Source organism: Gymnodraco acuticeps, unplaced genomic scaffold (assembly GCF_902827175.1).
Source record: "Gymnodraco acuticeps unplaced genomic scaffold, fGymAcu1.1, whole genome shotgun sequence".
NCBI lineage: Eukaryota > Metazoa > Chordata > Actinopteri > Perciformes > Bathydraconidae > Gymnodraco > Gymnodraco acuticeps.
The window spans coordinates 969,566-984,779 of record NW_022990235.1 but is presented as its reverse complement, the minus strand read 5'-3'; the positions used below and the strand labels follow the sequence as shown (position 1 = coordinate 984,779).

At 43.3% G+C, this 15,214-nt stretch overlaps 1 protein-coding gene across 1 annotated transcript; it reads left to right on the top strand.

Annotated features, from left to right (window-relative positions):
* The first annotated feature begins 7,007 nt into the window (after positions 1–7,007).
* Positions 7,008–13,824, top strand: LOC117548160 (double-strand-break repair protein rad21 homolog A-like). The gene is made up of 2 exons (XM_034219212.1): positions 7,008–7,208; positions 13,763–13,824. The coding sequence occupies exons 1-2, from the start codon at positions 7,022–7,024 to the stop codon at positions 13,822–13,824; spliced, it is 249 nt and encodes an 82-aa protein (XP_034075103.1). The 5' UTR covers positions 7,008–7,021.
* The last annotated feature ends 1,390 nt before the right edge of the window (positions 13,825–15,214 follow it).

Here is a 15,214-nt window from a genome sequence, read left to right as displayed (position 1 = left end):
GCTCCGCTGTGTTTGCTGTGGAGTGCCCTCCAGCGCACCAGAAGCCATCTGAACAGTGTGACATGCAGGGGGGCGGCGCCAGGGGGGCTAGGGGGTGCTGAAGCACCCCCGGATTTCAAAGCACCCCCTAAGCACCCCCAAGAAATATGTGTTTTTGTTTTTTTTCGAAAATTATTATTATTATTTTTATTAAATTAGAAATATTATTGATTACATCAATGCATATGTTAAACAAACACATTTTTGACCAAAAACATAAAGCCAACACAGGTGATATGATTAGGCCAATGGTCAGCACCCATTGGATTTTTGACCTACCCATAGGCTAAATTACTTTGTGACACTTGACTGACTTCTGTTAGCTGCGCCAAATGATTTGCTAACAGCAAAGTGAAAAATTGATCGTTTTTTAGTCCTTAAACGACCACGTGTGGACACTCAATCAAAACCACCTGAAAGCGAGAGGGATTCTGCACATAATAGGCCTCGTGAGTACAAGTAGCTTACTTCTGGGTCTCTGTGTTTCATTCAAGCCCTGCTCTGTGTGTGTGTGGTGTGTGTGTGTGTGTGTGTGTGGGTGTGTGTGTGTGTGGCACGAGCCATTTTGTGTGCGTGCGTGCGCGAGCGAGCGAGAGAGCTCGCCTCGCGCACCAGTGGGTATCTACCGGAGATCGTGTGGTTAGCATCTGGTGCTAGCTAGCCAAGCTAATGGATATAAGGAGCTTTTCAACAACAAGGTGGAGGGAGAACTCTCTCCTGTCAGACGGAGAGTCTCAGGTAACCTCAACTCAGGTGAAGTAAAGGACTCTCTCAATGTTTAGATAGTTAACTTTAGTCTAGTTATCTCAGTGGGTCTCAAACGGTTTGTTTTAAAAGGGGAGTGATTTGTAAAATATCTATAAAGAAATAGAAAATCTGTTGACAGTTCTGTTTCGTATGGGTTGTTGAGAGATGTATCCATAGATCTCTTAATGTTGCTCTCAAAGTGCACCAGATTGATGCTTTTAACTTAAATATGTAACAACAAATCTTCCCGGGGGAGCTAGCCCCCGGACCTATAGCGCCCTCTTACTGTGGAACAGTTATAGTGCAGTTACATGCAGACATATTAATACTACTAGGGGTGTAAACGGTTCACAAACATTTCGGTTCGGTACGTACCTCGGTTTTTAGGTCACGGTTCGGTTCGGTACGTTTTCGGTACAGCAGAAAAATTCTCACAAAAACATAAAATATATATATATATTTTTTATTATTATTAAACTGTGAACTCTAATAAATAAAAATATAACAAAATGAACAAAAGTGCAGCATTTCGATGAACTGAAATCTGTGCTTGAACTGTACTGTAGTACTCTGTTCGTAATACTAGTACTCAGACCTGAGCAGCCAGCAGATTGACATTAGCCGGCAGATTGCTTCTCATTGTATTTTCAGGTTTTTTTTTAGAAAAATTAACTTGTCCACATTGCTTGCTGAAAGGGCAGATCTGCTGGCACTAACAATGTCTCCTGCTGTGGATAACACCCTCTCGCTAGGGACAGAGGTAGCAGATACAGCCAGGTAGCGCTTTGCCAACATGGCAACATGAGGATATTTGGCCTCATTGTTCTTCCACCATGCAAGTGGGTCGGAGTCCAGTGAAGTGCTGTCCGCTGCCATGTATGAGGTAACCTCTCCCTTCACCAGGTGCAAAGTGGGCTTGTTTCTCTCCTCAGTGTTGAAGAGCTCACCAAACAGTTCTGCCATGGCTGACTTCCTGATGGGAGGAGGAGGAGGAGGAGGATGGGAGGAGGAGGAGGAGGAGGAAGATTCTACAGATTCCTCTGGGTCTGCTCTCCCTGCGGATGACATGGCTCCTGCTGTCTCTGTGGCCTCCCTCTGCAGAATTAAATGACAGAAATAATGTTATATTTTACATGAGAGTACTATTCACATTGTAACAGCTATAACATGTTTCAAATTAAGCAAAAATTGAATTTATGCATAAGGAAATTAATTAATTGTATACCTGTTCTTCAATGGCCACAATCTCTGTGGTGAGACTGTTGTAGATGTGTTCACGGCAGGCATTATCCACATGAGAAAGGGCCTTGAACCTTGGATCTACAGCTGTGCATTTATGAAGAAAGTCCTGAAGAGCAGGGTCAGTGTATCTGTCCTTTAGGCTCCCTCTGATGGCATGGCAGCTTTGACTTCCTTAGTTACACGTCCTTCTCATTTGGTCCCATGGATTTAATCAGCATTGTTTTGAGAGGCAGGATCATTGAAACTGATGGAGTTGTTTCAGTGCACATCAGTGTTGTAATTGTTTTTAGGGGTTTAAGGACCTCAATTACCTCCTCTGCCATTCTCACATCCTGGTCACTCAATGTATTAATGTTTTTGTTTTTCTTGAGGGTCTTTTCTGTCAATGCTGAGTAAACAGCAGCTTGCTGCTCAAGATACCGCTCCACCATGTCATAACTGTAGAGTTCCAGCGAGTGGGGACATCATGGATGAGTTTGTGTTTTGGCACATTGAGCATCTCCTGTTTGCACTGCAATATTATGTGCAGCTGTGTGCTACGGTGGAAGAAAGACACAACACTCCTGATTTCTGCCTAGCAGCCTGGACACCTGGTAATTAATTGTGTGAGCAAAGCATCCAATTTGGGGGCCCAGTCCAGCTTCACTGATTGCATTGACAATGTTTCTTGCGTTATCTGTTGTGACTGGAATTGTGTTACCTGGCCTCTCCAACTTCCATTCTGAACACTACCTCCTTCAGTACCTCTGCCAGATTTGTGCTTGTGTGCTGTTCGTAAAGGGGGCGAGTTTGCAGGACGTTGGCTTTGCATGTTCCAGTTGCAGTCGGGTGGTTAATGTAGTGCGCCGTTACAGTTAAATAACTCTCGGTGGCCCGAGATGTCCACCCACTCGGTCGTTAGAGCAATAGAAGATGCCTTGGATAGGTCGTGGACAACTGTTGTTTTACTTTATTGTAAAGTGCTGGTATCACTTCCTGGCTGAAGTGCGGACGAGAGGGAACCTAGGTAACGAGGCTCGACCACTCTCAACATGTGTTTGAACCCTATATTCTCCACAACGGAATATGGTCGCATGTCCGCTGCTATGAAAACACCTATGGCGTTTGTGATAGCTGTGGCTCGGTCGGAACTTTTTACGAGTGGTGGAGGCTTAAATGATAGTGGGAGTTGAGTTTGCACTTCAGTCATTTTTCGTTTGGTACCGGTAATATTTACGTTCGGGGTGATGTCTTTTCAGATGCGTGTGCATGTTTGTTGTATTGCCGGCCGCGTAACCAATGTGTGTCGAACAATGCCGACAAACAGCTTTAGTTCGGTCCACCTGTCTTTGTCCGTCATCGTTGTATGCAACTGCAAAACCATAATGTTCCCAAACCGGAGACTTTAATGTTGGTGGAGGATTTTCGAGCTCCACTTTCCCCTGGCGTTCGCCATTTTGAGAGTTCCTCAAATACTGACTAAATTTGAACGCATCCCTGTGACCAGCTCTCATAGCATGCCTCTCTCGTCCAATGAAATTACTTGCTCGCTCTATGACGCGTGGAACCCAATGTGAGCAAATGACTCTGAATGCTTGCGCCCGCAGCACCTGAGATTACTTCCAAAAAGTTGTTCACGTTCTAAATTTTTTTACGTTTTAACGTTATATTCGTTCGGTACCACTTCGGTACACACCCGTACCGAACCGAAGTGCCCGTACCGAATAATTTCGGTACGGGTACGTGTACCGTTACACCCCTAATACTTACACTTAACACTCCCCCACTTATGAATGATATGTATACTGTACAACTTTTCCAAGAAAAATAACAGTTCAAAATATCAAAAGAACATGGCAGTCACTATTCCATAATAGGCAATATTTTACACACCGAACATGACCCCTGCAAATTTTTTCTATTTCAGTTTGGAGACAGGCTTGGTCATAGCATCTGCAACCATGTCATCTGTGGGACAGTAAACCAGTGTCATCTTTCTCTCTCTGATGACAGATCTAATTAAATGATATTTTATATCCACATGTTTACATCTCTGTCGGCACACAGGGTTTCTGGCAAGTGCAATGGTTCCCTGGTTGTCTTCATAAACAACCGTTTTCTTATATACATAGGTATCCATTCCTTCGAGCAGTTGTTCCCAGATAAATACATTACTGTATTGTCAAGGCTAGAGCCATATATTCGGCTTCACAAGTTGATAGTGCCACTGTGGGCTGTTTCCCTGTTTTCCATGAAACCAGTGAGCTGTCTGTACCCATTACTCACACAATACCCTGTGGTACTTCTCCTGTCTGTGGCGGTCTGCCGCCCAATCTGCGTCACTATAGGCTTGAAGCCCTAAGCCCCTCGCTGCTCTTCCTGTAACAAAGCTGTTTATCTGCTGTACCTTTAAGATAACGGAAAAACATGTTTTGCTGTAATCCAGTGCTCTTCTGTGGGAATCAGCAAAATGCTGTGATAACTTACTCACGACAAAACATAGGTCAGGGCGAGTACATGTTGTCAAATAAATGAGGCTGCCTTAGGGCTGTGCAATTAATCGTATTTTAATCGCGATTACGATTATGGTTTGCGACGATTATGAAAACAGCATAATTGACAAAATACGATTATTTTTTGCTGGTGCGCTTTCGCCCCTCCCTAAAAGCCCACTCTGGCCACGTGGGAGTGACATGTGTTGTGAGTGTTCAGCGCGAGCGAAGATGTCAGAACAAGAGCAGCAACTCGTTAAAAAGAAGGGTTACAACTATTTCCACTATTTGGAAGTACTTTGGCTTTCAGGAGTCCGACGTGGAGCAAAACAAAAGTACAGTGCAGGATTTGTTACCAGGTTGTGTTGGCACCACACGCTAACACAACCAATCTCTTTAATCACCTGAAATACAACCACAAGTGCAATACGACCAGGCAGTAATACAACAAAAAGCAGATGCCCGCTCGACTTCATCCACCACATCATCACAGTCATCGATTCTGGACGCATTGTACCGAGCAACGGCCGACGCGACGAGCTCGCAGAGACACAGAGATATTACAGGTGCCATTTACATTTCACATCGCTAAAGATATGTGCCCAGTTAGCACTGTTAGCAACCAGGGCTTTAAGCAACTTGTCAACACGTTGGACAAGCGTTACGCGATGCCGTCTCGGTATTATTTCAGCAGGTCTGCGCGCCTGCACTATGTGACAAATGCCGTGGGGAAGTTGAGAGAGATGTGGCTTCAGCTGACTACTTTGCTACCACAAACAGACCTATGGTCTAGCCCAGGGGTTGCCCAACCAGTCGATCGCGAGATGTGTCTAAAAATAGAACAACAATATTCTGTTTTATCGTTAATGTCCTGTAAACATAATCTTCCTGTGCCAGAATAATGCACTTGAACGCATCAAAGCTTGTGATTGGCCGCGTCACCCCATGGTCGGGGCGTGTCTGAGGGTCTTCAGTACAGGTGGCAATATTGTCACTGCCTGCGCTCATCTCTGAAACCAGACCATGTAAACAGGCTGGTGGTTTCTTGCGAACAATCTTTAAGAGATGACATGAGCAGCCCTACCAGCATTTGCCATGGTGGCCTAAACATTTTTATTTGGTCTTAAATTGTAGTTCAACATTTATTTCCTGTTACTTCTGGACCATGACGGTTGGCCAGCCTTCAACGTTTTAACTTAGTGGAATATGTTGAATATGTTTACCAAAATGTTGGCTATATGTAAGGAGTTTTCAGTAGGTTTGTGACAGTGCACTGCAACATGTTTGATTTCATTTATTTTGGTCTAATTTATTTTATTTATCATATTAATAATATATGTTTAGTATGGTTTTGGAAGTGCGCTCCAACATATTTGTTGATCTTGTTTATTGGTAAAATATTATTTGTTTTAAAGTTCAATAAATGGTCAATGAATAATCGTCAAAATAATCGTGATATCAATTATTGACCCCAAATAATCGTGATTATGATTTTTGCCATAATCGCACAGCCCTACTTTAGACCCTTTATCAGCACTTGCTGCAGGTAGCAGATCCTGAAGTAAAAGTACAAACGCCACACGGTGAAAATACTCCATTACAAGTTAAAGTACTGCATTCATATCTTATTTAAGTAAAAGTATGTATTATTAGACACATGTATTTTATTATAATAATTAAAATGTATTACGGAAGAGCAGACCTACCAAAATAAATATATTTATAAAAATACATACATTGAATAATATGCCATTTAATGTACTGATTTAAATATTACCATACATGTCGGCACTAGTTGGTTAAATGTGACATACATTGATACTTTAGTTTGAATGTGTTTTGGATTCATTCAAATTGCGGAAGAATAATTCATAAAGAAATTAATGAATAAATATGTTCAATAATAAATTAAACACATCTAAATGTTACTTGATAAAGAATAGGGGAACCAAGCAGGGACGTGCACAGACATTTGGAGGGGCTATTGCTCTAAACTGGAAAAAGGGCCTCCCCCCGAAAAAAAACATAAGACCTTTTGAAAATGTTAACTTGTTTTTAATGTAAAATAAACCAAACGATTATTACACTAAATTGAACAGTAATTCACATCTCATAACAAAATAAGCTATGGCGACTACTTGCATTCGGTGACTTGATTATAAAAATGAAGACCAGGGAAATTCTTTGTTTTGCGGTCCATATCTCATTAAAATATCTAATGTTAGTAACTATTAAAGACAAAATGGGGACAATTCTATTCTAATGTAGTTTGACCTTTGTAACTGCTGTGCAGTTCAGATGTTGGCAACCTCAGCCTCTTGCAGGACAATGACTTTGGTACGACACTATACATGCATTGTATATATTTGATGTCAACTCCTACCATACACTGCATATGTAGGCCTATATTTCAACATGATTAAAGGGAAACATTTTTTAACATACAGCATTTAATGATCAACATTTTAAAGCTGTTACTCATGTCTAAAAATAACCTTCTCTACACTTCAGCTAACTTTGGTATGGATGACCGTGAGTCGATGCGTGATCCCAGCACGTTTGAGGAGGACATCATGCACGGCGCCACAGCCTCCAACCTTTTGCTGGAGGCTGAGCCAGGCCCAGCTGCTCTCCCTGACAAGTGCAACCACATGGACTACGACTTCGGGGACTTTTTCGACTTTGCCCTGGAGCCCATTGACATCACTGGTAAGACCCTCCCGTAACCTTCCTGTAGAGATGTCTGTATCTAAACTACTTATTTTTTCTATTTTTGTATACAATTCGGAGTTCATTCTGCAGAAAGTCTCATCTTCAAGGTTCTAATTTTTTCAATGTTCCACAATTTGAACAATATAGCAAAAGCAGGAAGATATAATAAAAAGTGCATGAAGATTATCAATATACCTTTGTTAGCCATTAGAGATGTTGCTGTACCTTTTCTAACCTATGAAACACTACTGGTTGTATTGTGCAGTTGCAGGCAACGTTGCAAATATGCACAGGACTGTTTTAAAAAAACCGTGCAGCATTGATATTTAATTGAAAATGAATTCTTTATGTAATGCAAAACAGTTTCCCAAATGATATATTTTAGAATAATGCACTTGAACGCATCAAAGCTTTGTGATTGGCCGGCCTCACCCCATGTGTCCGGGCGTGGCTGGTGAGCAGTGCACTAGTTCGCTGACGTTGTCCGTGTCAACAGCATGGATGGTCAACAGGAGTGACAGTCCGCACACACACAAGACCGCAATTATGGCAGAGAAGCAAAAAAGCCCAAAATATAAAATTTTCACTCCAAGTGGGAGGATCATTATTTTTGTATCTATTCCAATTCAAAGTCCGTCTGTCTCATCTGCAATGCGAGCGTGGCTTTATCGAAGAAGGGTAATTTAGGAGCGGCATTTCAAAACAGTGCACAAACGCTACGAGACGGAATTCCCTCCTAATTCTGCCCTACGCTCCAAAAGGGGAGGGGCCTGAGAGCACAGCTAAATGCACAGCAGTCCATTTTCACCAGGCCCAATAACAAGAGCAAGGCTGCTACCAGAGCATCTTATCGTGTCCGTCACGTTCTTGAGAAACACATGAAGTCTTTCAAAGACGGCAAAGTTGTGAAAGAAGCTTTCCTGGAGGCTGCGACGCGCTTTTGTGGGACAGTAAAAATAATAGCAGCATTTCAACAGGTTTTTGATATAATAAAAACTCAATTTAGATACCGTTATTAATCTGCTGTAAGTTTTAGTTTGTTTGAATTTATTCATGATAATTATTGTACAAAATGGTATAAGAATGCAAACATTAAGATCTGTTCTGTTTAAATTGATTATAGTCTATCAGTTCAGAAACTAGTGTTGCTTGCATCCTATTTTAAAGGCATTTATTTTTATACTCTAATAAAATGCAACAAAAAATGGGTTTGATTCTATTAATGTTGTCTTTTTTATTGCACTGTTGCTGCAGCAGATTACTGTGTAGCTTCAGATCTGAGTTGTCTTATTAGTAAGCCTAATTTATACTTTTGTAGCAACACTATTTTTATATAATGGCAAAGAAAGGGTTCTTCAGAGTCTTTTCTTTTTTTCCTGTGTCATATGTGGCAGCACTGCCACAAGTTCCTCTTCAGAGAGGGTCTTCAGTACAGGTGGCAATATTGTCACCTGCCTGCGCTCATCTCTGAAACCAGACCATGTAAACAGGCTGGTATTTCTTGCAAAAAAAATCTTTAAGAGATGACATGAGCAGCCTTACCAGCATTTGCCATGGTGGCCTAAAATGTTTTATTTGGTCTTAAATTGTAGTTCAACATTTATTTCCTGTTACTTCTGGACCATGACGGTGGGCCAGCCTTCAACGTTTAACTGAGTGGAATATGTTGAATATGTTTTACCAAAATGTCAGCTATATGTTAAGGAGTTTTCAGTAGGTTGTGACAGTGCACTGCAACATATTTGATTTCATTTATTTTTGGTCTAATTTATTTTTATTTATCATATTAATATATGTTTAGTATGGTTTTGGAAGTGCGCTCCAACACATTTATTGATCTTGTTTATTGGTAAAATATATTTGTTTTAAAGTTCAATAAATGGTCAATGAATAATCGTCAAAATAATCGTGATATCAATTATTGACCAAATAATCGTGATTATGATTTTTGCCATAATCGCACAGCCCTAGGCTGCCTACAGCTTCTCTATACATTTTTACATCCGTCAATTTTTGTGCATCCTCATTGTAGTCTAGCTTTTAATCACATGGTGTTTCCCTAGTTCTACACTCCTGCATGTCAAAACGATTCAGGATCTTTTCCACATATCTCTTGTGGGATATTTTTACACAACTGGCAGACTGTTCGAAGTCCATGCCTAGAAAATGTTTTAACCTGCCCAGGTCCTTCATCTTGAATCTGGTGGAGAGCATACCTTTCACCTGCTCTAGGTTTCTAGTGTTGTCTGCTGCGATGATGAAATCATCCACCCAAATCACAATTATCACTTTTCCTGACTCTTTTGACTCCTTTGTGTAAACACAGGGGTCTACTGGGTTCTGTATGAAGTGGTCTTCAATTAGACATGCATGAAGCATCTCGTTCCAATTTCGCCCAGACTGTTTCAGGCCGTAAATGGATTTTTCTAGCTTGCACACTAGCTTCTCTCCTTTCTTCTCGTAACCTTCAGGTTGTTCCATATATATGTCCCTATCAATGGGTGCGTGCAGGTAGGCTGTCTTCACATCCATCTGGTGTAAAATCAAGTCTTCTTCGGCTGCCTTCTGCATAACTACCCGTACACTGGTCAGATTAGCTGTAGGGGAGAATGTCTCACCGTAGTCTATTCCTTCCCTCTGACTGTAGCCTTTAGCTACAAACCTGGCCTTGTACCTGTCGTGCCCTTCAATACCCTCCTTGATTGAGTACACCCACTTGCCTCCCACTGTCTGTCTACCCTCGGGTAACTTTGTTAGAGTAAAAGTATGATTGTCCTCCAGAGACCTCATCTCCTCATCCATCGCTCTGTCCCATTTTCCCGACTCATGGGATATCATGGCCTCTTTAAAGGTCTGAAGTACACCACTCACTACTCTGTAGCAGTAATCTATGCTGGTAAGTGTACTGTCATCCTCGTCACTTTCTCTCTGGGCATAGTCTTTCAGATACTTTGGGGGTTTATGTTCCCGGGAGGGATATCTCCCACTGCATGAGGCACGTGACGTCACCCTAGGGTGCTTCTCGCCATCATCCTCCGGTGGCTGTTGACCATCTGTCTGCATGTCTGTGCTCAGTACACTAGGCTGTGGCGTCTCTTTTCTCACACCCTATTCTGGAGTCCAGCTCTGGCTCCTGTGTCTGTGTCTCGTTCTCACATGTTGTCTTTGTGACAAACTTTACTAACCTGTGCTTTTGCACTTTCCCCTTACCGGGATAATAGACTAGAAAAGCGGGGCTGCCCTTGTCATGTCCTACAAAAAGTCCTTTCTCACACCTGGACTCGAGTTTTCCTCTGTCCTGTTGGTAAGCATAACACACTGACCCAAACTTGTGCATCCTGGCTAGATCACACCTTTTTCCTGTCAGTGCCAGTATATATGGGGTGGTGCCCGTGTGCTTGTTAAAACACCGATTTCTGGTGTAAGCTGCTTCTTGGACCGCATAATGCCATAGACTCTTAGGTAAGTTACCGTCTATTAGCTTACACCTAGCCATTTCGAAAAGAGTGCGCCCTTACCTCTTAGCTATCCCGTTCTGGTGCGGGGAGTAAGGACAGGACGTCTCGTGTCTGATCTTGCTCCTTCTCAGCAGTGACTGAAACTCTCTATTTGTAAACTCTGTTCCGTTGACGGACCTCAGGCATTTTACGCTGCCATACGGAGCTACATCTGCAAGGAATCCCTCTGTGGCCTGAAGTGCATCACTCTTTGCTTTGAGAAAGTAAACAAACACTGCCCCTGTATACACTGTGAAAGACTGCATATATTTAAAGCAACCTATGGACTAGGGATGCCAGTGATTATTCGATTATTCGTTACAGTCTCCATAATCGAATATTATTTTTAAAAATCGATTTTATTTATATATTTTTTTATTATTATTTATGTTTTTTTTTTTTTTTCTGGCTTAGTTTCAACCAAAATATAGACTAATGCTAATAATAGTAATAGTATTAATAATTGTAAATGGCCATTGGTCACACCACCAGTTTGTTTTACTGTAAACTTGGAGGAAGCCTGCGTGCAGAGCAGACTGCTGCTGCAGCACGCTACACACCGCCCCCGCCCCCACCCCCCAACACGTAAAATGAACAAAGCGGCAGGTAAAAAGAGTTCCTCCTCGTGGAACTACTTCGAACTTACATGTCCAAAGGAAGTTAAATGCAAGCTCTGCGAAAAGACGTTGGTCTATCACAGCTCAACAATGCGTTTTGAGTGCATCCATTTGAAGATGCGCGATGCGCGCACAATTTATTTATTGCAATGCTGCTATTATTAATAATACAGGCTACAGCCCTACAGGGGTCGGTCGAATAATTGATTATTATTCGCCAGGGCTGCCGAATAATCGATTTTGATCATGGTCAGTTTCTGGCAACCCTACTATGGACTCATTATTTACTGGACCGGCTAGATCTGTGTTAACTAGCTCAAGTGGTGTGTTTACTTTTTCTGTGGGACCTCTGTTCCTTGTTTGAGTGAACTTTCCCTTTATACACACATCACATTCTTTGTTAGGTCTATGCTTTTCACCGTTAATGTGCATGCCTACTGTTACCGCCTGCAGCTTCAGTATATTCTCGTAATTACAATGACCCATGATCTCATGCCATGTCTGAATATCATGACTGACATTACACACATAATTTTCATTACATTCTGTTTGTAGATAATACATTATCTTGTACACCTCAATGTTACATCTCGTACCGTCAGGCTCCACAAGAACATCGTTACCTTCATTGAAGAACACCTTGGCACCATTTGCAGTAGCAGATTTTACAGAAAATAGTTCTTGGGGGAACGAGGGTATGTAGAGGGCGTTCTTCAACGTCACTGTACACCGGCGCCCCTCACTGTCTATGAGGCATACCTGTGCGTCTCCTCTCCCGTGCGCCAACCCGAAAGTGCGCTTCCCGTCTGCCAGCTCCATGCTGTGTCTCTCCGGCTCGAAGGTGCTGTCAAAGTTCTTGAATCGGTTCCTGTCGTTGATAATGTGACGCACCTGTGTCCACGATCAGTCCCTTCCTTTGGGCCTGCTGCTGCTGCGCTGACCGGCTAGCGTATGCTGTCTGCGCCCCGAAGGTGAAGTCCTCTCTTCCCGCTGCTCTCCAGGCATCGTCTCGACTCGCCTCACGTCCACCGCTGCCGCCATCTTGTCCACAGCCGCCATCTTGCACGCGCGCGTACCGAGCGCTCTGTTCGCGCTTCTTTCTACACACTGTCTGCGTGTCTCGAAGTTTTACAGAAACTACACCAAACAGTTTTTGTGCAATTATCCTTTCGGTGACCCTTTTCTCCACATCGCCAACACGCCATCTCCGTCGGGGGTCCGGTCTTTTTCTTTGGCGCTGCCCGGGCCTTCATTACCCTTTCTCCCGCCTCCTCGGCGACCGGGTCTGAGTCTTCTGAGGCCTCGAAGTTCCGCAACTTGGCCTTGAACTCCCCCAGCGACATGTCCGCTGAACCGTGCGTCACCAACAGTGGTTTATACATCTCCGGTAGTCCCCTCATAACCATCGCCATCATTAGTCCATCGCTCTGTGCTTCTCCTGCACTTTTGAGCACCGTGATGATCTGTTCCACCCTGATGACGTATTCAGTCACAGTCTCTGTGTTAGCTTTCTTCAGCGCGGTCAATGTTATATACAGGGATACAATCCGGGGCCTACCTCTGCCGATGTAGTGTTCTCTTAACACTTTTAGACTCTCTCGGCCTTTGTGTCCCGGAATATCAGCCCCAAGCTTGTGTTGTCTAGGAGTGGTGCTAGTTCGCAGTATGCGTCGGCGTTCAGCTTAGTATCCAGGGCTCGCGCGGCCTCCGTTATTTCTCCTGTGAGGCCCGTCAAAATTTTCTTTTTCAGCCCCACTCCGTGCATACAGCACAAGATCCGCTCTTCCCAGAGCTCGTATTCTTCTGCCCTTCCGTCAACGTGGGCCACTTGCTTCTCTGCCTCTGGTCGCCATCTTTTGATTGTAGCTTAGCTTAGCTGCCCGTTAGCTTAGCTTTAACGTCCCGCGGTTTTCCCGCCGCTAAACTAGCCTAAACTTTTCAGCTAACTAGCTATCGTTATTTCGCTCTTCCGTGATCTGGGCCCATAACCTGTTGACAGAGTCACATGTATAGCAATAAACTGGTCATGACGACGAGATCTTCTTTAGCCTTAACTGGCGTGGTTTATTTTCATATGTGCATTGCCCCACTTGACCTGCTCTCCATGAGAGCTAGAGAGGTAGAAGGGGAGGGAACAATCCCTTATATCTGATACCTGACGTCAGCTACAATAGCTGCGCTTCCTTACGCCTATAGCGCCCTGTTACTGTGGAACAGTTATAGTGCAGTTACATGCAGACATATTAATACTTACACTTAACACTCCCACTTATGAATGATATGTATACTGTACAACTTTTCCAAGAAAAATAACAGTTCAAAACATCAAAAGAACATGGCAGTCAATATTACAATGTTCATTACAAGTAGAGCCTTTTTCTTAGTGTGACACAAGGTGGTTTGTCTGTAACCATATTTACATGTCAACCATCTCTAGGAGGAAATGGAGCAGATCGCCACATGGTTACAGGAGGACTCGCTCCTGACTCCTCAAAGTAGGCTCCGCTGTGTTTGCTGTGGAGTGCCCTCCAGCGCACCAGAAGCCATCTGAACAGTGTGACATGCAGGGGCGGCGCCAGGGGGGAGCTAGGGGGTGCTGAAGCACCCCCCAGGATTTCCAAAGCACCCCCTAAGCACCCCCAAGAAATATGTGTTTTTTGTTTTTTTTTCGAAAATTATTATTATTATTTTTATTAAATTAGAAATATTATTGATTACATCAATGCATATGTTAAACAAACACATTTTTGACCAAAAACATAAAGCCAACACAGGTGATATGATTAGGCCAATGGTCAGCACCCATTGGATTTTTGACCTACCCATAGGCTAAATTACTTTGTGACACTTGATTGACTTCCTGTTAGCTGCGCCAAATGATTTGCTAACAGCAAAGTGAAAAATTGATCGTTTTTTAGTCCTTAAACGACCACGTGTGGACACTCAATCAAAACCACCTGAAAGCGAGAGGGATTCTGCACATAATAGGCCTCGTGAGTACAAGTAGCTTACTTCTGGGTCTCTGTGTTTCATTCAAGCCCTGCTCTGTGTGTGTGTGTGTGTGTGTGTGTGTGTGTGTGTGTGTGTGTGTGTGTGTGTGTGGCACGAGCCATTTTGTGTGCGTGCGTGCGCGAGCGAGCGAGAGAGCTCGCCTCGCGCACCAGTGGGTATCTACCGGAGATCGTTGTGGTTAGCATCTGGTGCTAGCTAGCCAAGCTAATGGATATAAGGAGCTTTTTCAACAACAAGGTGGAGGGAGAACTCTCTCCTGTCAGACGGAGAGTCTCAGGTAACCTCAACTCAGGTGAAGTAAAGGACTCTCAATGTTTAGATAGTTAACTTTAGTCTAGTTATCTCAGTGGGTCTCAACGGTTTGTTTTAAAAGGGGAGTGAATTTGTAAAATATCTATAAAGAAATAGAAAATCTGTTGACAGTTCTGTTTCGTATGGGTGTTGAGAGATGTATCCATAGATCTCTTAATGTTGCTCTCAAAGTGCACCAGATTGATGCTTTTAACTTAAATATGTAACAACAAATCTTCCCGGGGGAGCTAGCCCCCGGACCCCCCTAGAGGAGGTGAGGACCCTCCTAGAGGAGGTGAGGTCCGCTCCCCACTTGTAAAAATAGCACTTTACCCCTGCCTATATGCCGTGAGCTGATTATCGAGCCTTCATTGTAACAGTCGCGGGTGCACTGTGTGTGTGTGCGTGGGGAGTGTTGCAGTAGAAAATTCAACTGTAGCGCTGGTGCATGAATGGGAAACCCTAAATGTGTGAGCACCCTCTATGAAACGTCAAGCTACCCCACAGCACCCCCTAGAGAAAATATCTGGCGCCGCAACTGGTGACATGGGACCTGGACACGCAGCGCTCACAGCACTTAGCAGAG

Excerpts from the sequence above, each read along its gene's own strand:
- LOC117548160 (XM_034219212.1), top strand. The coding sequence starts at position 7,022 with ATGGATGACCGTGAGTCGATGCGTGATCCCAGCACGTTTGAGGAGGAC. Across the intron at positions 7,209-13,762 it reads GGAGCCCATTGACATCACTG|GAGGAAATGGAGCAGATCGC; the intron begins GTAAGACCCTCC and ends AACCATCTCTAG.